The sequence below is a fragment of the Hypanus sabinus genome, chromosome 12 (assembly GCF_030144855.1).
Source record: "Hypanus sabinus isolate sHypSab1 chromosome 12, sHypSab1.hap1, whole genome shotgun sequence".
Taxonomy (NCBI): domain Eukaryota; kingdom Metazoa; phylum Chordata; class Chondrichthyes; order Myliobatiformes; family Dasyatidae; genus Hypanus; species Hypanus sabinus.
The window spans coordinates 7,914,592-7,942,336 of record NC_082717.1 but is presented as its reverse complement, the minus strand read 5'-3'; the positions used below and the strand labels follow the sequence as shown (position 1 = coordinate 7,942,336).

Here is a 27,745-nt window from a genome sequence, read left to right as displayed (position 1 = left end):
TCTGTGTAAAAAACCCCTAAACTTCCCTCCCTTAATTTTGTACATATGCCCTCTGGTGTTTGCTGTTGGTGCCCTGGGAAACAGGTACTGGCTACCCACCATATCTATGCCTCTCATAATCTTGTAGACTTCTATCAAGTACCCTCTCATCCTTCTACGCTCCAAAGAGAAAAGTCCCAGCTCTGCTAACCTTGTCTCATAAGACTTGTTTTCCAATCCAGGCAACATCCTGATAAGTCTCAGATTGGCATGATTTGTTAGAATTTTTTTGTGTGTGAGGGTGTTTTGATGTTTTTCTTTGAACAATCTCCATGGTTTTTCTTTGTTTCCTGGTCATCTGCATGGATACTTTGATAATAAATTTGAACAATCTATCCTGTGGCTTTGGACCTTATTGTCTACCTACACTGTACTTTCTCTGTAACCGTAACACTTTATTCTGCATTCTGTTACTGTTTTCCCTTGTCCTACCTCAGTGCACTGTGCAATGACCTGATCTATACAGACAAGCATACGGACACACTGTTTCTCGGCACGTGTGACAATAATAAATCTATTCCAATTCCAAGGCAATTAGGCAAAGTAGACACATCATCAGGATGTGCATTGGCAATATTGGAACCCAAGTGCATGGGAAAGACAAACTCCCATGTAGAGACAGTGAACAAGAGTTTATTCATAATAATTCTAAAAGGACGTCAGTGGCTTGACCGAGCGACACTGCGAGAAGCAACATTCTCAAAACCAGGAGCTTTTGATTAGTGCTAAACGGACGTCCGCTTAAATAATACAAATAACATTTGACAGAGCAGGTCTGCCACAAGTAATACACAGAATCCCCGAGCCGATCAAACGGAATTTAATCAGGAAACACCAGGAGACTGCATTACAGAGAGAGAGAGTCGCTTGGAGAAAACACAAGAAACTCTAAATGATTAATGACTCTCATTACCCAACAACAAACCTGTTCAGGTGCTCTGAAAAGCTCGGAGCCCTGCACAAGCCCAAAGAGTTTGTCACTGTAACAATATATTCTGCATTCTGGTATTGTTTTCTCATATATCAGCTCAATGCACTGATGTGAGGAAATCATATCTATGAACATCGAACAGTACATACAGGACAGGCCCTTCGGCCCACAATGTTGTGCTGACCTTTTAACCTACTCCAAGGTCAATCTAACTGTGCTCTCCCACGGAACCTTCCATTTTTCTGTCATCCATGTGTCTATCTAAGAGTCTTTCAAATGTCCCTAATGTTTCTGCCTCTACCTTCACTCCTGGTAGGGCATTCCAGACACCCACCGCTCTGTGTAAAAAAACAACACTCTGACATACCTCCTAAACTTTGCTCCAACCACCAGTATTAGCCTCTGCCACACTAGGAAAAAGACGCCGCCTGTCTTCTCTATCAATGCCTCTTATCATATCGTACACTGTTTTATCAAGTATGGATCACATGCCGAACAAAGTTTTTCCACTCTACTCCAGTACGTGTGATATGAATAAAACTACCATCGGTGTTCCTCTTCCACCCGTCAGGTATATTTATCAGGGGCACTTAGCATCGTCAATGACCTGTCTCATCTATCCAACAATCTCCTTGACCCCCTACTATTCGGCAGGAGGTACTGTAGCATTAGGATAAAGACTGGCAGGACATGAAACAACATCTCCCAGGCCGTGAGACAACTGAACTCCCTGACACCACTGGGGTCTCTTTACTTATGAAGCACCAGTATCGTTATAATGTTTACTTTTCTTTAACTTGTCTTGTAAATGCAAATTATTATTTGTTAATTTATTTGTGGTAATATCACTTTATGTGTTGTGTGTGTGTGTGTGTGTGTGTGTGTGTTATGCATCTTGGTCTCGGCCAGCGCTCTGCGCTCCATGTTCAAAGTAGTGATGTAGACATGGGGTAAAGGGTCAGGAGGAGGTTCACAGGAATGAAAGGGTTAAAGTATGAGGAGCCTTTGATGGATCTGGACTTGTACTCACTGGAGTTTAGACGAATGAGGGTGGATCTCATTGAAACCTATCGAATATCGAAAGGCCTCCATAGAATGGATGTGGAGAGGATGTTTCCTATAATGGGGTAAGTCTAGGACCGGGGGCACAGCCTCAAAATAGAGGGATGACCATTTAGAACAGAGATGAGGAGGAATTGCTTTAGCCAGAGGGTAGTGAATCTGTAGAATTCATTGCCACACACGCCTTGGAGGCCATGTAACTGAGTATTTAAAGTGAAGGTTGATAGGTTCTTGATTAGTAAGAGCATCAAAAGTTATGGGGAGAAGGCAGGAGAATGGGGTTGAGAGGGATAATAGATCAGCCATGATGGAGTGGCAGAGCAGACTCAATGGGCTGAATGGCCCAATTCTGCTTGTGTCTTATGGACGTCCGGAGTCTCGGCCTCTACTCCACACTCGAAGTCCTGTGATGTGGATCCATGATGAAGGACAGCCGTGGATGTTGGGCTGTCCCAGGTTGGTGGTTTGTGGAATTGGAAGTCTGTGCAAGCAGGAGACACGAGGGCTGGTGAGTTGTAAAGCCCGCAGTTCAAGTCTAGAGTTCGGGGTCTTGTCATTGGCTAGTCCTAGGCTTGACACAGAAGATCAAAGCCCAAAGGTTAGTGGAGGTCAAGGCCCGACAGCCAAAGCCTGGGGACCGGAGTTGGATGACTGTCCGTGTGAGGAGGAACAGGGCTTGATTTACTGTTGTTGTTGTTGCTTTGTCACTTGTGTTTGGTGTTGTTCTGCTGAGCATTGTGGATATGCTCCATTGGCACCGGAATGTGTGGAGACACTGGTGGGCTGCCCCCAACACACCCTTTGGGTATGTTGTTTGTGAAGTAAATGAATCTGAATCCGATGTTCAATAATATGCTCCACGGGGACATTTTCTGAAGACTAACTCTGAGCCATGCAAGGAAATCTCAGAGAAGATGACCCCATAGTGAATAGCCAAACAGGAGAAGAGAGAGGGAGCAGAGATCAAAGAGGAAATTCGAGGGCTCAGGCCCCAGGCAAACAAAGATTCTGTCACCAAGGGTGAAGCCATTAAATCTGGGGACAATCAACGGGCTGAACCAGAGGACTACAGAGATCTCAGTGGTTGATGGGTCACACCAGAGTGTGGGCATGGTTCTGGTGGGAACCACAACACAAGGAACATGAGTGGGAAGAGGAGATGAACGAAACTTACAAGTAGGAGTGGGATCATAGGTGAAGACTACAACAGTGCACTTTTGGCCAAACTCGAGGTTCATTGAGGGTAATTTGGGCTGAGACACGACAAGGTCTATTGGAATAACTAAGGTAGCAAGACTGGGGCAAGGTCTACAGCCACCGAGGAGCAAGACAGGCAGCGGAGAATCAAAATGGACAGTGATGAAGCAAATTTGTGGACACCAAGACTGGGAGTGTAGTGAGGAAGACTATCAGGGCTTGCAGCGGGATCTGGAGCAGCTCGAAAGATGTTGTGAAATATGGCAGATAGAACTTAATGCAGACAAGTGTGAAGTGTTGCACTTTGGGAGGACCAACCAGGCCAGAGTACACAGTGTGGTGGAAGAAAGGGATCTGGGAATACAGGTCCACAATTCATTCAAAGTGGCATCACAAGTAGATAAGGTCATAAAGCGAGCTCTTGACACATTGGCCTTCATAAATTAAATTACTGAGTGCAGGAGCCGAGATGTTACATTGAACTTGCATTAGATTTTGGTGAGGCCTAATATGGAGTATTGTGTGCAGTTCTGGTCACCTACCTCCAGGAAAGAATTTACAAAGATGTTGCTGGGACTTAAGCATCTGAGTTATAGGGAAAGAATGAATGGGTTAGGACTTTATTCCCTGGAGTGTAGAAGAACAAGGGGAGATTTGATGGAGCTACATTAAATTATGAGGGGTATAGAAAAGGTAAATGCAAGCAGGCTTTTTCCACTGAGGCTGGGTGAGACTAGAACTAGAGGTCATGGGTTAAGGGCGAAAAGTGAAATATTTAAGGGGGACCTGAGTGGAAACTTCTTCAGTCAAAGGCTGGTGTGAGTGTGGAATGAGCTGCCAGCAGAAGTGGTGGATGTGGGGTTGACTGCAACATTCAGAAAAGTTTGGATAAGTACATGGATGGGAAGGCTACGGTCCACGTGCAGGTTGCTTGGACTAGGCAGAATAACAGTTCAGCACAGACCTGATGGGCCAGTGGACCTGTTTCTGTGCTGTAGTGTTCTACGAAGCAATTACTCTAAAATCAATCGGAGCATATCAAGTCCAATTTTATTGGAGTTTTGAAAGATCGTCACCGATCCCCTGATCTATTCTGCTGTCTCTGCATGCTCTCCAGGAACTCGAGGAGATGTTCAGTGTCAATGAGGCTTCTCAGCTCCTCAATCATCTCATCCAGAAGCTCTTCCCCCAGCATGAAGTCCTTTAGGTTGTAGAGCGATTTGCCGATCCGATGATCTGTAACCCTGTCCTGTGGAAAGTTGTAGGTTCGGATTTTTTCTGATCTTCCCCTGGTCCCAATCTGGTGAAAGGAAAAGGTGCAGAGAGTCATAGGGTCAAAGGGCACTTCAGCATGGAAATGGCCCTTCAGCCCATCGAGTCTATGGGTGGGTCAGGAGGGGTCACAGGCACAGACAAAGATGGGGATGAGGAAATGCCATGGTGGGTTAGGAACAGGAATGAGAGGGGTTACTAGGTGGTGGGTCAAGAATAGAAGGTAGGTACCGGGATGAACTGGCAGGTGGGTCAAGGTCAGAGGGTAAGGTACCAGGACAACACAGAGGGTACCTGAGGGGTTGGTTGGAGGCAAGAGATGCAGACAGGAGATGATTCCGGAGGGGTGGTTTGGGGAGAGAAACATGGGTCGGGGGAGTGGACACAGATGGAAGGGGGAGCTGGAGAGTTAGGTTGGGGAGAGGACATGGACACGAGGTGCGGGTCAGGGGAGAGGGACACGGATAGGAGGGGGAGCTGGTGGGATGGGTCAGAGAAAGGAGGTTGGGGGTGAGGGGTCAACAATGGGGGGGTGGGTCGGGAAAGGATTGGCAAATGAAGAGGTCGGGGGGAGGGAATAGCAGATGGAGAGGTCAGGAGAAGGGGTCACAGACTGGAGGGAGGTACCCAGAGCCTACCTGAATACTGCGAGCATGCTGCCGTCTGCTCGTCTCCTCCTCCAGCTTCCTGCCGTAGAGCTTGGCTCGCAGCATCTGCATGGCCCGTTCGCGATTCCGCAGTTGGGACCGCTCCTGCTGGCACTCTGACACCACACCTGCCCAGTGACAGACACACAAGCTCAGGGGCCCATCGCCATTTCTCATGTATACCGAGAATGTTCACCATACGACACAGGAGCTGAATTAGACCATTTGGCCCATTGAATCTGCTCTGCCATTTCAACATGGCTGATTTACTATCCCTGTCACCCCTTCCTCTTGCCTTCTCCTATTAACCTTTGCACCCTCACTAATCAAAAACCTATTAACCTCCACTTTAAATATACCCAGTTGCTTGGCCTCCACAAACCCCTGTGGCAATGAATTCCACAGATTCACCACTCTCTGGCTAAAGAAATTGCTCCTCCTCTCCATTCTAAAAGGGCATCCACCTATTCTGAGACTGTGCCCCCTGGTCTTAGACTGCCCCACTATAGGAAGCATCCTCTCTATGTCCACTGTATGAAGGCCTTCAAATATTCAATAGGTTTGAATGAGATCACTGCTGTGTTCTGAACTCCAGCGAGAACAAGCCCAGAGCCATCAAACCGAATGTATAGGTGATCATTGGTACATATACAGATGACAATAATGTTAGTGGTGGCATTGACAGCAAAAAAATATTCTCAGGATTTACTGAGGGAGTTTGATCAGTTGGGTACGTGGCTCTAGGCCTGTACTTACTGCAGCTTAGAAGAATGAGGGTGGATCTCATTGAAACCTATCGGATATTGAAAGGCCAGGATAGAACAGATGTGGAAAGGAAGTTTCCTATATTTGGGAAGTCTAGAACCAGAGCACATGGCCTCAGAGTAGAGGGGCATCCATTTAGAACAAAGATGAGAAGGAATTTCTTCAGCCAGAGAGTGATGAATCTGTGGAATTCATTGCCACAGATGGCTGTGGAGGCCACGTCATTGGATATAGTTAAAGTGGAGGTTGATTGGTTCTTGATTAGTCAGGGTGTCAAAGGTTACAGAGGGAGGCAGGAGAATGGGGTTGACAGGGATAATAAATCAGTCATGGTGGAATTATCTGAGCAGGCTTGATGGGTTAAATTAATTAACTCTACTTTGATGTCTTCTGGTCTAATGAAATGGTAAATGGAGTTTGATTCAGATAAGTATGAGGTATCGTACTTTGGAAAGACAAGGGCAGACTTTCACAATGAACAGTCAGACTCTGAGTGTTGTAGAAGAGGGGTCTTGGACTACACAGACATGGTTCCCCGAAAATGCAGCCACTGGGAGATATGGTGATGAAGAAGGCCTTTGGCACATTGGCCTTCATCATTCAGCACCCTGAGATGGGAGATTAATGGTATGGTTGTACTTCCCTCACTAGAGACTCAACCTGCAAATTAACCTTTAGTGCGTGTAGGTTGAGTCTATAGTGAGGAAAGTAAATGTGATGTTAGCATTCATTTCAAAAGGACTAGAATATAAAAAGCAAGGAGGTAATGTTGAGACTTTATAAAGCACTGGTGGGGCCTCACATGGAGGTTTGTGAGCAGTTTTGGGCCCCTTAGAAAGAACATTTTGAAATTGGAGAAGGTTCAATAACTCCAGGTTTGAATGATTTGTCATATGAAGAGAAACTGATGGCTCTGGGTCATATTCACTGGAATTCAGAATGAGAGGTGACCTCACTGAAACCTTTCAAATGGTGAAAGGCCTTGATAAGAGTGGATGTGGAGAGGACGTTTCCTATGGTGGGAGAGTCTATGACCAGAAGACACAGCCTTAGAATAGAGGGGTGTCCTTTCAGAACAAAGATGGGGAGGAATTTCTCAAGCCGGAGAGTGGTGAATCTTTGGAATGCTTTGCAACAGGCAGCTGCGGAGGCCAAGATTTTATATACATCTAAGGCAGAAGTTAATAAATTCTTGATTGGTCGGGGCATGAAGGGAACTGGAGAGAAGAAAGGAGATTGGGGTGAGAGGCAAATTGGATCAGCCATGAAATGTCGGAGCAGACTCGATGGGCCAAATGGCCTAATTCTGCTCCTATATCTAATGGTCTTATGGTAAGGTCTGTCCTTAGCAACATTCCAAAGATGTACTGGTTAGTGAGTTGTGGATATGCTGACAACTGTGGGTTTGGCCATCCTCGGACTGTGTTGGTCGTTAACGTACATGTGACAAATGAAGCTACCGACATGTCAGTCCATGGCCTCCTCTTCTGCCACAATGAGGCCACTCTCAGGTTGGAGGAGCAATACCTCATATTCCGTTAAGGTAACCTCCAACCTGATGGCATGAACATCAATTTCTCCCCGCCCTTCTACTACCCACTCTGACCTCTTACTTCTTCTCCACACCTGCCTATCACCACTCCCTAGGTCCCCTCCTCCTTCCCTTTCTCCCATTGTCCACTCTCCTCTCTTATCAGATTCCTTCTTCTCCAGCCCTTTACCCTTCCTACCCACCTGGCCTTCTTCCCCTCCCACAACCTTTCCATTCTGACTTCTCCTTCCCTATCCAGTCCTGATGAGGAGTCTCGACCTGAAACGCTGGCTGTTTGTTCATTTCTATAGATGCTGCCTGACCTGCTGAGCTCCCCCAGCATGTTGTGTGTTGCTCTCAATTTCCAGCACCTGCAGAATCTCGTGGTTATATTTCTAATTTTTAAATACCCCAAATGTAGTCTCACCCATGTCTTGCACAGTTGTAAAATGACATCCCTGCACTCATCACCCTGTCCATTAAAAGCAAGTGTTCCAGATGCCTTCTTTACCACCTGACCCTCAGAGAAAAGTCAAAGCTGTTGTCATATTATTTAAGGAGTGAGTCTTCCCATCGGAGTGACTGTGGTTCCCTGTCCACGGGGATCAGAGCTGCCTGAACTCCAGGGAACGCCCCTTACCAGTCGGGATGTGGAGGATTCGGACTGCGCTGTCCGTTGTGTTCACATGTTGACCCCCTGCCCCACTCGCTCGCTTCGTTTCGATCCGCAGGTCCTTTGGGCTGATCGTCAGCTCAATCTGAGGAGAGCAATACCAAAAGTCTACAGAAAGTTGTGGGAATGGCCCAGTCCATCACAGGAAAATCCCTCCCCGTTATTCAGCACATCTACAAGGAGCACTGCCACAAAAAAAGCAGCGTCCATCGTCAAGGACCCTCACCATCCCGGCCATGCTCTCTCATCACTGCTACCTTGTGATTCTGTTCTGAGAGTGTTCCGTCTGACTGCATCATCGCGTGGTACGGAAGCTGCGAGGCATTGTGAGGACAGTAAAATCTGCCGAGAGGATCACCAGGGATCACCATTTGTGACTTTTACAGAGTATTGCAGATAAAGGGCTCAAAACGTTGTTGAGGATCCCTACCACCCATCCCACAATCAGGAAGGAGATACAGGAGCATCAGCAATGGGACTGCCAGACTGAGCTTCTTTCCTCAGGTTGCGAGACTAACGAATACTCTGTCACCACCGAGGTCTCGTCACTAGGACAGCGAGCTGTTTACTGTCTACCTCTGCTGCATGCTACATGCATTTTGAATTATATCTTACTGAGATAGTTGTGGTAGAATTGTTTTATGTTACGTGGGTGCATGTGGTCTGGAAAAATGCTATTTCAATGGGATGTATATACGTACAGATGTCAATAAACTTGAAGGTGAAGTTGAAATGTGCGATGGGGCAGTTGGACTCTGGATTTAACCAGAGCCGCTGGAAACGTGTGACGGGACAGTATGTGGGCAACTCAGTGGCTGCTTTCACTAAGGAGCTTGATGCTAATACAACTCAGCCAATCCTGACCTTTGGGAGTTTTCTGTCAGCTCAGCAGAGAGAGGGTGGAGAGGGTGGCAGCGTATAAAGCAGAGCGGATACCTCGGTGGGCTGGGGTAACACCACCACAGTCATGGTGCTGGTGTGAATCCTGCCTTGCCTCTCGGTTCTGGGGATCCTCTGAACTCGGTGAACTCCTCCCTCGTACATCAGGCGTCCATAGCTCCCCTCACCACTCACGCTGGCAACAGCGTGCCGCAGACCCCCTGCAGGGAGAGAAGGAAAATTCCTTTACCGCCAGTTCAGGCACAACGTAAACATTATATACAAAATATCTACAAGATCGGAAGAGTACAGAACGGTAGCGTAATGCTACTACAGCACCAATGGCCCGGGTTCAATTCTCGCCGCTGCCTGTGTGGAGTTTGTATGTTCTCCCTGGGTGCTCTGGTTTCTGAACACATTCCAGAGATTATGGGTTAATTAGTCACGTGGGAGTAACTGTGGGGCATGGTATTGGGGGCTGCAAGGGCCTGTTACAGTGCTGTATCTCTAAAGAAATAAATAAGATCACAAGGATGTTGCTGGGACTTGAGGATCTGAGTTTATAGGGAAAGGTTGAGTCAGAGAACGAGGGGAGATTTGATAAAGGTATTCAGAACGATGAAGGTAAATGCAAGCTGGCTTTTTCCCCACTGACGTTGGGTGGGACTGCAACTGGAGGTCATAGATTTAGGGTGAAAGGTGAAATGTTTAAGGGGAATCAGTGGGGGAACTTCTTCACTCAGAGGGTGGTGACAGTGTGGAATGAGCTGCCAGCAGAAGTGGTGGCTGGGGTTTGACTGAAGTTTGGATGCATATGTGGATGGAGGGCTATGGTCCAGGTACGGGTCAATGGGACGAGGCAGAATAAGAGGTTTCAACGACATCTCCCCTCGTTCTTCTCAACTCCAGTGGCTACAGGCCCAGAGCCACCAAACGTTCCTCATATGTTAACCCTTGTGAACCTCCTCTGGACCATCCCCAATGGACGGGGGGAGGGGGAAAGAGGCACAAGAGGGAGGAGGAGAAGAGGGATGAGAGGGATCGTGGGGTTTCAATGGATGAGAGCAAGAAGAAGGGACAAGGGTCCAAGACAGGACAAGCCAGCATGTCAGAGGGCACTGGGGCTGGAGGGCGTTAAGGAGAGAAGAAGACAGTAAGATAGGTCGGGTTTAAAGTTCATCTCTCAGCGACAAACACGGTCCCTACCTAGCTCACTGCGACGGTAGTCCAGCACGTCAAAGACCCAGTGCTTGTAGGCTGCGTAGCCCTGGTACATTTCGAACATTTCTGCAGCAAACAGCATGGACTCCTGTCCGCCGACACCTGCTGTCACCTCCAGAATCAGGTCGTTGTTACTCGCCTCTTCCGAGGGAATCAGGAGAGAAAGGATCTGCAAATGAGGAGAAGAGGGTTCTCAGCACCGGGACTTGGGCATGAGGCCACCCAGCTCCGATACATCAAATGTTGCTTCTTTCTCCTCCTCCAGCAGCAGCTGAGACAGGGGAAAGAAGCAGAAAACAACGTGCAGCCAGGTGGCATTTCAATGCCGGTGGTATTATACTGTTTAACTATATGGCATATACGCACTTCATGTCAACTTGGACATCTACAGAATAATTTATTATCTGTTCATATTATTGTGCTAATATTATTTTATGTGCTGTATGTTCCTTAAGGTTGTTGTGTCTGGGGGTGGTAGTGGGTTTAAGGTCCCACTACCTATTAAATGCTCCTAATGGTGTGTGTTTCAAAAGGCCTCTGACAACCAAGTCCAGCTCCTGGCCTTCTCGTGTGGCTTAGCTACCAAACCTGGCAGAACTGTTTCTACTGACAGGAGAAGGGGCAAAGGTGGGTTACTGGCACCTGAAGACCAGTCACTTCTGACAGATGGGACTCGTCAGTCGTGGTGGGCAGATCAGCTAGGAGAAGGAAAACTCCTTTGCCTTGCGGCTATACTGACTCACGTGGAAGGCTTTGGGAGTAAACCCTGAGGGGAAACAAATCAAGAACTGGAGCCTGAAGTTGAGTTTAACGCTGGCTGGCGACTCCTGCGACGCTGCTGGTGACAAACTGCATCGGTCTCTGCCGTTCCTTTGCATTCATCAGATGCGCAGAGAGGGGGAGCTTGCTACATGGGCAACAGCTTGCTCTCCATATTTTACTGCCCAGACCTGCGTATCTAGACAGCTAGAACACAACGTTCATGGTCAACCCTGATCAACAGAGGCTTCGGCATCATTATCTGATATATGCATTGTGTTTTCCACATTGGTCCCTGAGGAACACTGGCTTCACTTAGCTGTAAACACGTGTATGGTCGAATGACAATAAACTTGAACTTGATTAGTTATATTAATCTATAGTCAGATTCATTTATTCATCACATGCATCACAAGATACAGCGAAATGCATTGTTTCCGCTAACAAACAACACAAGGTAAAGTTTTGCTGGAGGGAGCCCTCAAGTGTTGCTACACCAACATAGCATGTCCACAATGTCAGCAACAAAACACCCTACAGCTTCCACATCTTTAATGAGACATCCACAAATATATTAAAAGATATTAGAAATGACAGCCCAGCCAAATGTTCCTTCTTGTTCCCAGTTCCCTCAGTTTTCCAGCACTTTGACAGAAAGTCTGGTAAGGAGGGGCCACTGCACAGGATCAGAAAAAACTGCAGAAAGTTGTCCCCAGCATTCAGGATACCTTCAAAAGGAGACATCTGCCATTAAGGAGCCCTATCACCCAGGATATGCCCTCTTTTCACTGTTGACATCAAGGAGGTGGTACAGGAACGTGAAGACACACATTCAATGATTCAGCAACAGTTTCTTCCCCCTTCACCATTACATTTCTGAATGGACAATGAACCCATGAATAACATCTCACTATTTTTGTGTGGGGTGTTTTTTTGCACTCTTTTTGCTCTGCTTATTTTATTTTTATATATGCTTCTTACTGTAATTTATAGATTTTTACGTATTACAATGTACCGCAAAGCAACAAATTTCACGTCATATGCTAGTGATAATAAACCTGATTGCGATTCAGGTTCTGAATACCAGCAGGAGACGAGAGCTAGTCTTACCTTGGTTTTCAGGCCCTGGATCGTTGCCTGGCAACCACTCTCTTCACTCTCTGCCAGCCGCTTCAGATCTGCGTCGTCATCTGCAACGCAGAAACAGTGTGTCGTCTCCCATGCCCTGACTTCACCTGCCATCTAGAGAACATTTAGCTCCCCCCGCCACCGCCAGCTCAGAGTCTGCCAAAGAACCTCACTATCTTTGCTCAGTGGAGGGGATCTACCAGGCTGGGCTATAACCGACGTTTAAGGAAAATTTAAGGTGGGGTGGCCCTGTTGGTGAGGAATGAGATTCAGTCCTTTGCAAGGGGGGGACATAGGATCAGGAGAAGTAGAGTCTGTATGGATAGAACTGAGGAACTGTAAGGGCAAAAAGACCCAAATGGGTGTTGTCTACAGGCCACCAAACAGTAGCATGGATATTGGGTGCAAGTGGAATAGGAAGTTAACATTGGCATGTGGCAAAGGTAATGTCGCAGTAGTTATGGGGGATTTCAACATGCAGGTGAACTGGGAGAATCAGGTTTGTAGAGTGCCTACGGGATGCATTCTTGGAACAGCTTATACGAGAGCCGACCAGGGACAAGGCTATTCTAGATTTAGTGTTGTGTAATGGACAGGATTTGATAAGCGATCTTGAAGTAAAGGAGCCATTAGGAGGGAGTGACCATAATATTATAAGTTTTTATCTGCAATTTGAGAAGGATAAGGGCAGCTCGGAGGTGTCAGTGTTGCAGTTGAACAAAGGAGACTATGGAGCCATGAGGGAGGAGCTGGCCAAAGTTAAATGGATGGATATCCTAGCAGAAAAGACAGTGGAACAGCAATGGCAGATATTCTTGGGAATAATGCACAAGGTGCAAAATCAGTTCATCCCCCGGAGAAGGAAGGATTCAAAGGGGGGAAAGGGGCCACAGTGGTTGACAAAGGAAGTCAGAGATTGCATAGCATTAAAAAAAAGAAATATGACAGAGCTATGGTGAGTGGGAAGACAGATGATTGGGAAACTTTTAAGGAACAACAGGACTTAACTAAAAAGGCAATACAGGGAGAAAAAATAAAGTACGAATGCAAGCTAGCCAGGAATATAAAGGATAGCAAAAGCTTTTTTAGGCATGTGAAGAAAAAGAAGATAGTTAAGAACAATGTTGGGCCCTTGAAAAATGAATTGGGTGAAATTGTTATGGGAAACACAGAAATGGCAGAAGAATTTAATTAGTATTTTAGATCTATCTTCACTAGGGAAGACACAAGCAATTTCCCAGATGTATGGATGGTCCAAGGACACAGAGTAACAGAGGAAATGAAACAGATTGACATTAGGAAGGAAACGGTGATGAGTAGACTGATGGGACTGAAGGATGACAAATCCCCAGGTCCAGATGGTCTGCATCCTAGGGTACTAAAGGAGGTGGGTCTGGAAATTGTGGATGCATTGGTAATCATTTTCCAATGTTCCTTAGATTCAGGATCAGTTCCTGAGGATTGGAGAATAGCTAATGTTATCCCACTTTTTAAGAAAGGAGGGAGGGAGAAAACAGAGAACTATCATCCTGTCAGCCTAACATCAGTAGTGGGGAAGATGCTAGAGTCCATTATTAAAGATGAAATAGTGGCATAGCTAGATAGCAGTGATAGGATTGGGCCGAGCCAGCATGGATTTACCAAGGGCAAATCATGCTTGACTAATCTATTGGAGTTTTTCGAGGATGTAACCAGGAAGTTAGACAAGGGAGATCCAGCGGATGTAGTGTACCTCGATTTTCAGAAGGCATTTGATAAGGTCCCACATAGGAGATTGGTGGGTAAAATCAGAGCTCATGGCATTGGGGGGAAGACATTGACATGGATAGAAAACTGGTTGGCAGATAGAAAGCAAAGGGTAGCGGTGAATGGGTGTTTCTGGGAATGACAGGTGGTGACTAGTGGGGTGCCACAGGGCTCGGTATTGGGACCACAACTGTTTACAATTTATGTTAACGATTTAGATGAAGGCATTGAGAATAACATCAGCAAGTTTGCTGATGATACTAAGCTGGGTGGCAGTGTGACATGTGATGAGGATGTTAGGAGAATTCAGGGTGACTTGGATAGGCTGGGTGAGTGGGCAGATACTTGGCAGATGACCTTTAATGTGAATAAGTGTGAGGTTATCCACTTTGGGAGTACGAACAGGAAGGCAGATTATTATCTGAACAGTGTAGAGTTAGGTAAGGGAGAAATACAAAGAGATCTAGGAGTCCTTGTTCATCAGTCACTGAAGGTGAATGAGCAAGTGCAGCAGGTAGTGAAGAAGGCTAATGGAATGTTGGCCTTCATTACAAAGGGAATTGAGTACAAGAGCAAGGAAATCCTTTTGCATTTGTACAGGGCCTTGGTGAGACCACACCTGGAGTACTGTGTACAGTTTTGGTCTCCAGGGTTAAGGAAGGACATCCTGGCTGTAGAGGAAATACAGCGTAGATTCACAAGGTTAATTCCTGGGATGTCCAGACTGTCTTACGCAGAGAGGTTAGAGAGACTGGGCTCGTACACGCTGGAATTAAGGAGATTGAGAGGGGATCTGATTGCAACATATAAGATTATTAAGGGATTGGACAAGATAGAGGCAGGAAATAAGTTCCAGATGCTGGGAGAGTCCAGTACCAGAGGGCATGGTTTAAGAATAAGGGGTAGTTCATTTAGGACAGAGTTAAGGAAAAACTTCTTCTCCCAGAGAGTTGTGGGGGTGTGGAATGCACTGCCTCAGAAGGCAGTGGAGGCCAATTCTCTGGATCCTTTCAAGAAGGAGCTAGATAGGTATCTTATGGATAGGGGAATCAAAGGATATGGGGACAAGGCAGGAACGGGGTATTGATAGTAGATGATCAGCCATGATCTCAGAATGGCGGTGCAGGCTCGAAGGGCTGAATGGTCTACTGCTGCATCTATTGTCTATAAAATAGTTAATATTGATATTTAGAAATAAAGCATGGAACAGGCATTTCTGGCCCAATGAGCCACACCCCCCAGCAACCACTGGCTTAACCGTAGCCTAATCACAGGACAATTTACAATGATCAATTAACTTATTAACAGGTACCTCTGTAGACTGCGAGAGGAAACTGGAGCACACCGAGGAAACCCATAGGCCCACGAGAAGGATGACGGACGTACAAACTTTTTACAGACAACATTGGAATTGAACTCCGATGCCCTGAGCTGTAGTAACATCATGTTAACTGCTCTACTACCATGGCAGCCTTGAAGAACACGACCTGCAAGTCCAAACAAACCTTTTGGGTTATAGAGCAGTCGTCCTTCTTTCCTATGTTACTGTCTGGATCTAAGTCATGGGCCACTGGAACAACACCATCAAAAATCCCTATGAAGGACTTTGAGGTTCAGCTGAAGGGATAGACGCACTAACACCAGCATACTGGAGGAGGTCAACGTGAACAACCTCTCCACCATGATAAAGCACAGTAGTGCAGCGGTTAGCGTAATGCTTTACAGCACCAGCAACTCGAGTTCGGTTCTCGCCACTGTCTGTCAGGAGTTTAAATATTCTCCCCGTGACCGTGTGGATTTCCTCCAGGTGCTCTGGTTTCCTCCCACGTTCCAAAGATGTTCTGGGTAGTACTGTAATTGGTCATTGTAAATTGTCCTGATATTAGCATAGAATTAAATCAGTGGCTTGCTGGGTGCTGCAGCTCAGTGGGCTGAAAGGATCTGTTCCACACTGTATCTCTAAGTAAATTAAATAATGTTACTCCTACTCTGATTGACAGGCTATATTATCCGGACGCCTAACTCGCATCTCCTCAAACCGATCCAGTTGAGGGAAGGTCAATATACAACTCTTAGAGATTCATTTGAATCTCAACCGAGAATCAGCCTGAAGAAATCCACCATGACATCTGAAAACTGGGAAGACATTACACTCAAAAGATACACCTGGAGGAAGTTTGTTCATGAGGGTACATGCACTACAGGAGAACAACCTCCACTGTGCCACAGAGGACAAGTGGCAGCCATGAGACAGAACAACCAAAAGACAATAGACAGTAGGTGCAGGAGTAGGCCATTCGGCCCTTCTAGCCAGCACCGCCATTCACTGCGATCATGGCTGATCATACACAATCAGTACCCCATTCCTGCCCTCTCCCCATATCCCTTGACCCTGCTATCTATAAGAGCTCTAACTAACTCTCTCTTGAAAGCATCCAGAGACTTGGCCTCCACTGCCTTCTGGGGCAGAGCATTCCACATATCCACCACTCTCTGGGTGAAAAAGTTTTTCCGCATCTCTGTTCTAAATAGCCTACCCCTTATTCTTAAACTGTGGCCTCTAGTTCTGGACTCACCCATCAGCAGGAACATGCTTCCTGCCTCCAGCATGTCCAATCCCTTAATAATCTTATATGTTTCAATCAGATCCCCTCTCATCCTTCTAAATTCCAGTGTATACAAGCCCAGCCGCTCCAATCTTTCAACATATGACAGTCCCGCCATTCCGGGAATTAACCTTGTGAACCTACGCTGCACTCTCTCAATAGCAAGAATGTCCTTCCTCAAATTTGGAGAACAAAACTGCACACAATACTCCAGGTGGGGTCTCACCAGGGCCCTGTACAGCTGCAGAATGACCTCTTTACTCCTATACTCAATTCCTCTTGTTATAAAGGCCAGCATCCCATTAGTTTTCTTCACTGCCTGCTGTACCTGCATGCTTGCTTTCATTGACTGATGTACAAGAACACCTAGATCTTGTCGTACTTCCCCTTTTCCTAACTTGACTCCATGTAGATAGTAATCTGCCTTCCTGTTCTTGCCACCAAAGTGGATAACCTCACATTCATCCACATTAAACTGCATCTGCCATACATTTGCCCACGCACCCAACCTGTCCAAGTCACCTTGCATTCTCATAACATCCTCCTGACATTTCACACTGCCACACAGCTTTGCGTCATTGGCAAATTTGCTAATGTTATTTTTAATCCCTTCATCTAAATCATCAATGTATATTGTAAACAGCTGTGGTCCCAGCACCGAACCTTGTGGTACCCCTCTGGTCACAGCCTGCCATTCCGAAAGGGACCTGTTAATCACTACTCTTTGTTTCCTGTCAGCCAGCCAATTTTTAATCCATGTCAGTACTCTGTCCCCAATACCATGTGCCCTAATTTTGCCCACTAATCTCCTATGTGGGACATTATCAAAAGCTTTCTGGAAGTCCAGGTACACTACATCCACTGGCTCTCCCTTGTCCACTTTCATAGTTACATCCTCAAAAAACTCCAGAAGATTAGTCAAGCATGATTTTCCCTTCATAAATCCATGCTGACTCGGACTGATCCTTCTACTGGTATCCAAATGTGTCATAATTTCCTCTTTTATAATTGACTCCAACATCTTCCCACTACTGACATCAGGCTAACCGGTCTATAATTCCCTGTTTTCTCTCTCCCTCCTTTCTTGAAAAGTGGGACATTAGTCACCCTCCAATCCGCAAGAACTGATCCTGAATCTATAGAACATTGTAAAATGATTACCAATGCGTCCACGATTTGTAGAGCCACCTCCTTAAGTACCCTGGGATGCAGACCATCAGGTCCCGGGGACTTATCAGCCTTTAGACCCAACAGTCTATCCAACACCGTTTCTTGCCTAATATAAATTTCCTTCAATTCATCCATTACCCTAGTTTCTTTGGTCACTATTACATCTGGGAGATTGTTTGTGTCTTCGCTAGTGAAGACAGATCCAAAGTACCTGTTCAACTCATCTGCCATTTCCTTGTTCCCCATAATAAATTCACCTGTTTCTGATTTCAAAGGCCCAATTTTGGTCTTAACTATTTTTTTGCTTTTCACATACCTAAAGCTTTTACTATCGTCCTTTATATTCTTGGCTGGTTTACCTTTGTATCTCATTTTTTCTCCGCGTATTGCTTTTTTTGTTACCTTCTGTTGCTCTTTAAAAGCTTCCCAGTCCTCCGGCTTCCCGCTCATCTTTGCTATGTTATACTTCTTCTCTTTTATTTTTATACTGTTCTTTACTTCCCTCGTCAGCCACGGCCGCCCCTTACTCCCCTTAGGATCTTTCTTCCTCTGTGGAATGATCCGATCCTGCACCTTCTGCATTATTGGCCCAACCACTAACCACAGCCCCACTTACTCTTGCCCACGCTGTACCAGTACATGTGGATCTCAGATTGGTCCAGACAACCAAATGAGCACCGACCAATAAACAACCCCTTAGGAGAACATCACACTCAACTCAAGTGATCGCACTCCAGATTCCATCAATGTGGCTGACACTTCAGGGAAATTTCTGAGGGGCAATAAACACCACTGCATGACGTGATGCCCAGACCCTGAATAAATAAGTAAATATTCTATGCATTGCATCGTGGTAACAGAAAGTCTGGTGAGTGAAATGTTAACAAGATATATTACAGCTTTATTAAATTCTACTTTTATAATGTTTAAGAGAAGCTTGGGTAGGTACATGGATGGTAGGGGTATGGAGGGCTATGGTCCCAGCGCAGGTCGATGGGATTTAACTGTTTGGCGCTGACTAGATGGGCTGAAGGGCCTGGTTCTGTGCTGTACTTTATGATTCCAGTTAGAATCAGAATCTTTGCCTTTGACAAGGTGCCGCAGGTGAGGCTGCTTAGCAAGATAAGAGCCCATGGAATTACAGGGAAGTTACTAGCACAGGTGGAGCATTGGCTGGTTGGCAGAAAACAGAGAGTGGGAATAAAGGGATCCTATTCTGGCAGACTGCCGGTTACCAGTGTAGTTCCACAGGGGTCGGTGCTGGGACTGCTGTTCTTTATGATGTACGTCAATGATTTGGACTATGGGATTAATAGGTTTGTGGCTAAGTTTGCCGATGATACAAAGATAGGTGGAGGAGCAGGCAGTGTTGAGGAAACAGAGCCTGCAGTGAGACTTCGATAGTTTAGGGGATTGGGCAAAGTAGTGGCAAATGAAATACTATGTTGGAAAGTGTATGATCATGCACTTTGGTGGAAGAAATAAACGGGCAGACTATTATGTAGATGGGGAAAGAATTCAAAATGCAGAGGCGCAAAGGGACTTGGAAGTCCTTGTGCAGGATACTCTAAAGGTTAACCTTCAGTTGAGTCGGTAGTGAAGAAGGCAAATGCAATGTTAGCATTCATTTCTAGAGGTATAGAATATAAGAGCAGGGATGTGATGTTGAGGTTCTGTAAGGCACTCCTGAGACCACACTTGGGAGTATTGTGTGCAGTTTTGGGCTCCTTATTTTAGAAAGGATATACTGACATTGGAGAGGGTTCAGAGAAGATTCAGGAGAATGATTCCAGGAATGAAAGGGTTACTGTATGAGGAACGTCTGGCAGCTCTTGGGCTGTATTCCCTGGAGTTCAGGGGAATGAGGGGGGAGATCTCATAAAAACATTCTGAATGTTAAGAGGCCTGAACGGATTAGATATGGCAAAGTTATTTCCCATGGTAGGGGATTCTAGAACATGACAGTACAACTTCAGGATTGAAGGACATCCGTTTCAAACAGAGATGCAGAGAAATTACTTCAGTCAGAGGGTGGTAAATCTGTGGAATTTGTTGCCATGAGCGGCTGTGGAGGCCAAGTCTTTGGGTGTATTTAAGGCAGGGATAGATAGGTTCTTGATTAGCCAGGGCATCAAAGGGTATGGACAGAAGACAGGGGAGTGGGGATGACTGGAAAAATTAGATCAGCCCATGATTGAATGGTAGAGCAGACTTGATGGGCCAAATGGCCTAATTCTGCTCCTATATCTTATGGTCCATCTTATCTTATGGGATCACTGTATGTTTCAATGATTAAACTGCTGGAGGATCTCAGCAACTATGGAAATGAATAAGCAGTCGATGTTTCAGGTTGAGGACTGGAAAGGAAGGGGGCAGAAGCCAGAATAAGAGGGAAGCAATACAAGCTGGCATGTGATAGGTGAGACCAGGTGAGGTGGGTGGGGGAGGGAGGAGGGGATGAAGTGAATAGCTGGAAGTTGAAGAAGGAATCTGATAGGAGAGGAGAATGGAAGAAAGGAAAGGAGGAGGGTGGGCAGAAAGGGGAATGGAAAAATTGAGAAAGGGGAGAGGGTGGACAAGTTACTGGAAATTTGAGAAATCAACATTCAGGCCACTAAGTTGGAGGCTACCCAGGCAGAATATGAGGTGTTGCTCCTTCATATCCCCCACCTCACCAAGGGTTGAAAACCCGTCAGCTACCCTCACCTGGTTTGGCCTGTCAGCCAAGATGGTTTACAGGGGTGTGGCCACCGCGCGTGCTGCAGCTACTTGTAGCCAAGGTAAAAGAGCTGAGCACCAGGTGGGGACCATAGGTAGCTGAGTTGCCCTGAAACGGCACAGCAGATGCCCCCATCAGAGGTGCTACCCCTCCATTTGCCTATCCCAGCGTGTGAAGTCTGGCCTGGCAGACGGAGCGGAGGAGACCGATTAGTGGTCCAATGGTCAAGAAGGCAGGCCAGCAGGCGTTGGTGGAGACAAGGCACATAGACGTCCAGGGCATCCATTGCAAGAGATGGTGATGGCAAATCACTGTTGTAACTTGCTGAGTACATGATTTCCCAATATGTCAGAGCGGCGTGGAGGGAAATCGTCCGCCAACTGGAATTTCCAGATGCGACCTGTGGCCTCATCGTGACAGGGCAGTTGAGAAGGCCACGGATAGATGTGTTAGAAGGGGGATGTTGAGTGGAACTGAGAGATGAGGGGTTGTCCTCACATAGTGCCACAGAACTACTCAGCATGGGTACGGGCAGTTAGACCCCCTCGTCTCGTGCGGTCACGGAGAGAACGTACGAACATCTTACAGACACAGAGGGGATTGAAGCCCGATCGCGATTGTCGATGGTGTAAAGTGCTACCGTGCGCGTTGCTCACCTTCCAGCAGGCTCTCAATGTCTCGTAGCTCCTGCTCCTTGGCCCTCAGCTGCAGCAGTTCGTTCACCACCGGCGCTAGCTCGCCCACTCGCCTCTGCACCTCCCTGGTCGTGTCGTCACTCTCCAGCCCGGGGGGCGCCCGGCAGCCAGCGAGTCTCTCCAGCGACTCCGCGTACTCCCGCTCCAGCTCCCTCAGGTAGCCCTGCAGTGAGCTCTGGCTAAACAGCTCCTCCACGGTGCGAGCGCGGGACGGGCCTGCGGGGTCGAGAGGCCTGGACGTGCCGAGCCCCATCTTCAGGTGGATAGCCTTCCTCACGCACCAGGGCTGGAGCTTGGCGAGGCACCGGCCTGCGCGAAGGTGGCCACAGGCAAAGTCCAGTAACGTCCGCCCGGCACTGAACATGTTTTTCTCATGTGGTCCTGCAGTTTTGTGATGGGATTCCACCAAGAGCAGAGCTTCCAGAGATCCCTGACCTGCGGATTAAATGAGCTTTGTATTTGCCACGTGTACATCGAACAGTCCCGTGGAAAGCAGCAACGACACAGACAGAGGAAGCATCGCCAACATAGCATGCCCCGAACTTACTAACCCGCACCTCTTTGGAACATGGGAGGAAACTGGAGCACCCGGAGGAAACGCATGTAGCCAAGATTCAAATTTATTTATCACACGTACACCAAAACGCACAGTAAAATGAGTCGTTTGTGTTAACCACCAACACACCCAACAGTGTGCCAAGGGCACCTCACAAGTGTCGCCACACATTCTGGTGTCAACATAGCATGCCCATAATGCCCAGCAGAACAACGCAGACAAGCAACAAAACAACAAGAGGAAAACCAACTCCTTCCTCCCTCAAATTGTTTGCAGACAGCGGTGGGAACTGAACCTGGGTTGCAGGCACTATAATCAGCTTTGCACTAACCACTACATTATCATGCCATCCCCAAGGCACACAACCTGTCAGCCACAACAGTAGTGGATACTGCCCAGTCTGTCACGGGTAAAGCCGTCTCCACCATTGAACACATCTACATGGAGCTCTGACGTGGGATAGCAGCATCCATCATCAGGGACCCCCACCATCTTCTCACTGCTGCCATCAGCAAGGTGGTACAGGAGCCTCAGGACCTACACCACCAGGTTCAGGAACAGTTATTACCCCTCAGCCATCAGGCTTCTAAATCACTGGGGACCCAAGTCACCCCAACCACAAACTGTTCCAGCTGCTACCATCCAGGAAACGGTACCGCAGCATAAAAGCCAGGACCAAAAGTCTCCAAGACAGCTTCCTCCACCAGGCTGTCAGATTGATAAATTCACACTGATACAATTGTATTTCTATCTTATATTGACTGTCCTATTGTACATACTATTTATCATAAATTACTATAAATTGCACATTTAGATGGAGAAGTAACATAAAGATTTTTACTCTTCATGTATATGAAGGATACTGTATAAGTAATAAAGTTTGTTCAATTCAACTTCACTCACCACAACACTGAACTATTCCCACAACCTATGGGCTCACTTTCAAGGACTCTTCAAACCATTTTCTTGATATTTATTGCTTACTCATTTATCATTATTAGTTTTTTCGTTATATTTGCACAGATTGTTGCCTTTTGCACATTGGTTGTTTGTCCACCCTGTTGGGTGTGGTCGTACTTACTGTGAATGTCCACAAGAAAATGAATCAGAAGTTTGTATGTTGTTCAAAGTAAATTTATTCTCAAAGTACATATAGGTCACCAGAAACCACTGTGAGATTAGTTTTCTAGTGGGCATACTCCCAGAACTATAATAGAATCAACTAAGGACTACTCCCAACCAAGGTACAAACTGTGCAATGATAAAACAGAAATAAAAAAATAAATAAGCGATAAATATCGAGAATGTGAGATGAAAAGTCCTTGAAAGGACTTGTGGGAACAATTCAATGACGGGACAAGTGAGTTTGAGTGAAGTTATCATAACTGGTTCAAGAGCCAAATGGGTGAGGGGTAATTATTGTTCCTGAACCTGGTGGTGTCCCTATAATTGTACATCCAGCCAACATATATGTGCGTTGACAATAAATCTACTTTGAACACTGGGTGCCTTGGCAAAGTAGCAGTTAGTGCAATGCTATTACAGCAAGGGGTGTCGGAGTTCAGAGTTCAATCCCGGCATCCTCCCCGCGAATGCATGGGTTTTCCCCGGGAGCTCCAGTTTCCTTCCACGGTCCACCATGCTAGGTAGGTTAACCGGTCATTATAAATTGTCCCGTGATTAGGTTAGTGTTAATCAGGGTTGTTGGATGGATGGGAGGTTGCTGGGTAAATCATTTTGAAGGGCATATACTGTGCTGTATCTCTAAGTAAAATAAACAGTGAATTCAATGACTTTCTGTTCTGTAAGCTCTCCCAGAACTTGTAACATGGGCTGTCTGCAGTACACTGATCCATAGTTATCCCTCTGCCTTCAGCATCCTCCCTCCTCATTGCATTTCCTTCAGCACTCCATTTCCACTGCCCTCTCGGCCATGTGAATCTCCCTCCTTCCTCCTCTCCGATGTGACTCCCCCCACCCTCCCCGTCCCGGCATGATTCTTCCTCATCTTACAACTCCTCCTCTCTGGCCTGTGAAGCTGGTTTCACTGCTATTCCCTCAGTGCTCCATTACTGTCCCTCCTGGTGTGACGATCCCTCTTCCCGTCTTTCCGACAAGTGACATCCAGTCTCTTCTCCAGTCCTCCTTCCCTCCCTCTCCCCCACGGTGTGGCGCTCCCTCCTCCCTCTCCCCCACGGCACGGCGCTCCCTCCAGCCTCCCTCTCCCCCACGGTGTGACACTCCCTCCGGTCTCCCTCTCCCCCACGATGTGACACTCCCTCCAGTCTCCCTCTCCCACACAGTGCGACGCTCCCTCCAGCCTCCCTCTCCCCCACGGTGTGGCGCTCCCTCCAGCCTCCCTCTCCCCCACGGTGTGGCACTCCCTCCAGCCTCCCTCTCCCCCACGGTGAGACACTCCCTCCAGCCTCCCTCTCCCCCACGGTGTGGCGCTCCCTCCAGCCTCCCTCTCCCCCACGGTGTGGCGCTCCCTCCAGCCTCCCTCTCCCCCACGGTGTGACACTCCCTCCAGCCTCCCTCTCCCCCATGGTGTGACGCTCCCTCCGGTCTCCCGCTCCCCCATGGTGTGACACTCCCTCCAGCCTCCCTCTCCCCCACGGCGCGGCGCTCCCTCCAGCCTCCCTCTCCCCCACGGTGAGACACTCCCTCCGGTCTCCCTCTCCCCCATGGTGTGACGCTCCCTCCGGTCTCCCTCTCCCCCACGATGTGACACTCCCTCCAGCCTCCCTCTCCCCCACGGCGCGGCGCTCCCTCCAGCCTCCCTCTCCCCCACGGTGAGACACTCCCTCCGGTCTCCCTCTCCCCCACGGTGTGACACTCCAGCCTCCCTCTCCCCCACGGTGTGACACTCCAGCCTCCCTCTCCCCCACGGCGCGGCGCTCCCTCCAGCCTCCCTCTCCCCCACAGTGTGACGCTCCCTCCAGCCTCCCTCTCCCCCACGGTGCGACACTACCTCCAGCCTCCCTCTCCCCCACGGTGAGACACTCCCTCCGGTCTCCCTCTCCCCCACGGTGTGACACTCCCTCCAGCCTCCCTCTCCCCCACGGTGTGACGCTCCCTCCAGCCTCCCTCTCCCCCACGGTGTGATGCTCCCTCCAGCCTCCCTCTCCCCCACGGTGCGACACTCCCTCCAGCCTCCCTCTCCCCCACGGTGTGACACTCCCTCCAGCCTCCCTCTCCCCCACGGTGTGACGCTCCCTCCAGCCTCCCTCTCCCCCACGGTGTGACGCTCCCTCCAGCCTCCCTCTCCCCCACGGTGTGACACTCCCTCCAGCCCTCTCCCCCACGGTGTGACACTCCCTCCAGTCTCCCACTCCCACACGGTGTGACGCTCCCTCCAGCCTCCCTCTCCCCCCCGGTGTGACACTCCCTCCAGTCTCCCTCTCCCCCACGGTGTGACACTCCCTCCAGCCTCCCTCTCCCCCACGGTGAGACACTCCCTCCAGCCTCCCTCTCCCCCACGGTGAGACACTCCCTCCAGCCTCCCTCTCCCCCATGGTGTGACGCTCCCTCCAGCCTCCCTCTCCCCCACGATGTGACACTCCCTCCAGTCTCCCTCTCCCACACGGTGCGACACTCCCTCCAGTCTCCCTCTCCCCCACGATGTGACACTCCCTCCAGTCTCCCTCTCCCACACGGTGCGACACTCCCACCAGTCTCCCTCTCCCCCACGATGTGACACTCCCTCCAGTCTCCCTCTCCCACACAGTGCGACACTCCCTCCAGTCTCCCTCTCCCCCACGGTGTGACGCTCCCTCCAGCCTCCCTCTCCCCCACGGTGTGATGCTCCCTCCAGCCTCCCTCTCCCACACGGTGCGACACTCCCTCCAGCCTCCCTCTCCCACACGGTGCGACACTCCCTCCAGTCTCCCACTCCCACACGGTGTGACGCTCCCTCCAGCCTCCCTCTCCCCCACGATGTGACACTCCCTCCAGTCTCCCTCTCCCACACAGTGCGACACTCCCTCCAGTCTCCCTCTCCCCCACGGTGACGCTCCCTCCAGCCTCCCTCTCCCCCACGGTGTGACACTCCCTCCAGCCCTCTCCCCCACGATGTGACACTCCCTCCAGTCTCCCTCTCCCCCACGATGTGACACTCCCTCCAGCCTCCCTCTCCCCCACGGTGTGACACTCCCTCCAGCCCTCTCCCCCACGGTGTGACACTCCCTCCAGTCTCCCACTCCCACACGGTGTGACGCTCCCTCCAGCCTCCCTCTCCCCCACGATGTGACACTCCCTCCAGTCTCCCTCTCCCACACAGTGCGACACTCCCTCCAGTCTCCCTCTCCCCCACGGTGTGACGCTCCCTCCAGCCTCCCTCTCCCCCACGATGTGACACTCCCTCCAGTCTCCCACTCCCACACGGTGTGACGCTCCCTCCAGCCTCCCTCTCCCCCACGATGTGACGCTCCCTCCAGCCTCCCTCCCCCACGATGTGACACTCCCTCCAGTCTCCCTCTCCCACACAGTGCGACACTCCCTCCAGTCTCCCTCTCCCCCACGGTGTGACGCTCCCTCCAGCCTCCCTCTCCCCCACGGTGTGACACTCCCTCCAGCCCTCTCCCCCACGGTGTGACACTCCCTCCAGCCCTCTCCCCCACGGTGCGACACTCCCTCCAGTCTCCCACTCCCACACGGTGCGACACTCCCTCCAGTCTCCCTCTCCCCCACGGCGCGGCGCTCCCTCTTCCCTCTCCTCCACATTGCAGCGCTCCCTCCAGCCTCCCTCTCCCCCACGGTGCGACACTCCCTCCAGCCTCCCTCTCCCCCACGGTGTGACGCTCCCTCCAGCCTCCCTCTCCCCCACGGTGTGACACTCCCTCCAGCCCTCTCCCCCACGGTGTGACACTCCCTCCAGTCTCCCACTCCCACACGGTGTGACGCTCCCTCCAGCCTCCCTCTCCCCCACGATGTGACACTCCCTCCAGTCTCCCTCTCCCACACAGTGCGACACTCCCTCCAGCCTCCCTCTCCACGGTGTGATGCTCCCTCCAGCCTCCCTCTCCACGGCGCGGCGCTCCCTCCTCACCGATGACGATGCGCAGTCGCTGTTCGTGATCAGGGAGTGCGGCCTCGATCCGCCGCAGAAGACGGTCAGACCGGCGAGTAGAGCCCGAGGATCCGCAGGCCGCGCTAAGCCCCGCCCCCTCCCTGCTGTCCTTTCCACCGATGGGGCACTTTCCCAGCCGCAATGCCTGATGGTGTCTTTCTGCCGCCATCATCACATCCAAATATAGTGCTCAAATCGTTCAGGGGGTACCTCAAGTCATGATCCTAGTATGCTTCATTCCTATTTTCCTGTTTTATCGCGTCAGGAAAAATGGAGATGGTGGAAAATAGGTGAAATAGCCCATTTGTCCCTTCGTGTCTGCTCTACTAGACAGGTATATGGAGGAGGCACGTTTTAAGGGTCAGCACAACATTGTGGGCCGAAACATTGTGTACTGTGCTATACAATATGTTCTAACACCCACTAAGGTCATGGCGAATTTTTAAAAAAATGTATATCTGTGGCAATTGTATTGCCATGTCCGCAAAAATAAAAACTTTAGAAACGCGGCTCTGCGCATCACGGGAACCACCTTCCCCTTCATCTACACTTCTTGTTGCCTCAGGAAAGCAACCAGCAAAATCAAGGTCCCCACCCATTCTGGACATTTTCTCTGTTCCTCTCTCCTAGTGGAGAGAAGACAAAATGCCAGAAAGCATGCACCACTAGGCTCAAGGAGAGCTTCCATCCCACTGATACAAGACTATTGAGTGGTTCTCTAGTATGCTAAGATGGACTCTTGACCTCACAATCTACCTTGTTATGATCCTGCACCTTATTGGAAAGCAGCCAGTGAGTGAGTGGGCCAGTGAAGGAGTGGAGATTTGAGGCTTTGACTCGAGAGATTCTGGCAGTTTTGGCAGTTGGACTGTGCAATCAAGTCAATCAAGATTTGAATAGCTCAGCAGAAAGTCGTTGATTAGACAATCAAGATCTGAATAGCTCAGACTCAGCAGAAAGCAGCTGATTGGGCAATCGATGCTTCGACGAGAAGAGGCGGAGGACGAGCCTCACTCCAAGTGTGGTAAGGCCGGGTAAGTTCCTTTCAAAGGAGAAAGTTTCAAAAGTTGAGGCAAGTATT

At 48.9% G+C, this 27,745-nt stretch overlaps 1 protein-coding gene across 2 annotated transcripts; it reads right to left on the bottom strand.

Annotated features, from left to right (window-relative positions):
* Positions 1-21: 21 nt before the first annotated feature.
* On the bottom strand, positions 22-26,848 carry LOC132402612 (peptide chain release factor 1-like, mitochondrial). 2 transcript variants are annotated; one of them, XM_059985517.1, is made up of 8 exons: positions 26,644-26,848; positions 21,002-21,475; positions 12,087-12,166; positions 10,203-10,386; positions 9,054-9,217; positions 8,085-8,202; positions 5,140-5,276; positions 32-4,529 (listed from the first exon to the last, which is right to left on the bottom strand). In XM_059985517.1, the coding sequence occupies exons 1-8, from the start codon at positions 26,834-26,836 to the stop codon at positions 4,302-4,304; spliced, it is 1,578 nt and encodes a 525-aa protein (XP_059841500.1). In that variant the 5' UTR covers positions 26,837-26,848; the 3' UTR covers positions 32-4,301. The 2 variants fall into 2 exon arrangements, with proteins under 2 accessions (XP_059841501.1, XP_059841500.1); XM_059985518.1 differs by lacking the exon at positions 21,002-21,475 and having other exon boundaries at positions 22-4,529; positions 26,644-26,783.
* Positions 26,849-27,745: the final 897 nt, after the last annotated feature.

What these genes read in the sequence shown, in the direction of transcription:
- LOC132402612 (XM_059985517.1), bottom strand. Translation starts at nt 26,836, where the DNA reads ATGATGGCGGCAGAAAGACACCATCAGGCATTGCGGCTGGGAAAGTGC. An exon ending in CATTGAGAGCCTGCTGGAAG is followed by an intron (nt 12,167 to 21,001) that starts GTGAGCAACGCG and finishes TCTGCGTTGCAG; the next exon opens with ATGACGACGCAGATCTGAAG. An exon ending in CTACCGTCGCAGTGAGCTAG is followed by an intron (nt 9,218 to 10,202) that starts GTAGGGACCGTG and finishes CTCTCCCTGCAG; the next exon opens with GGGGTCTGCGGCACGCTGTT.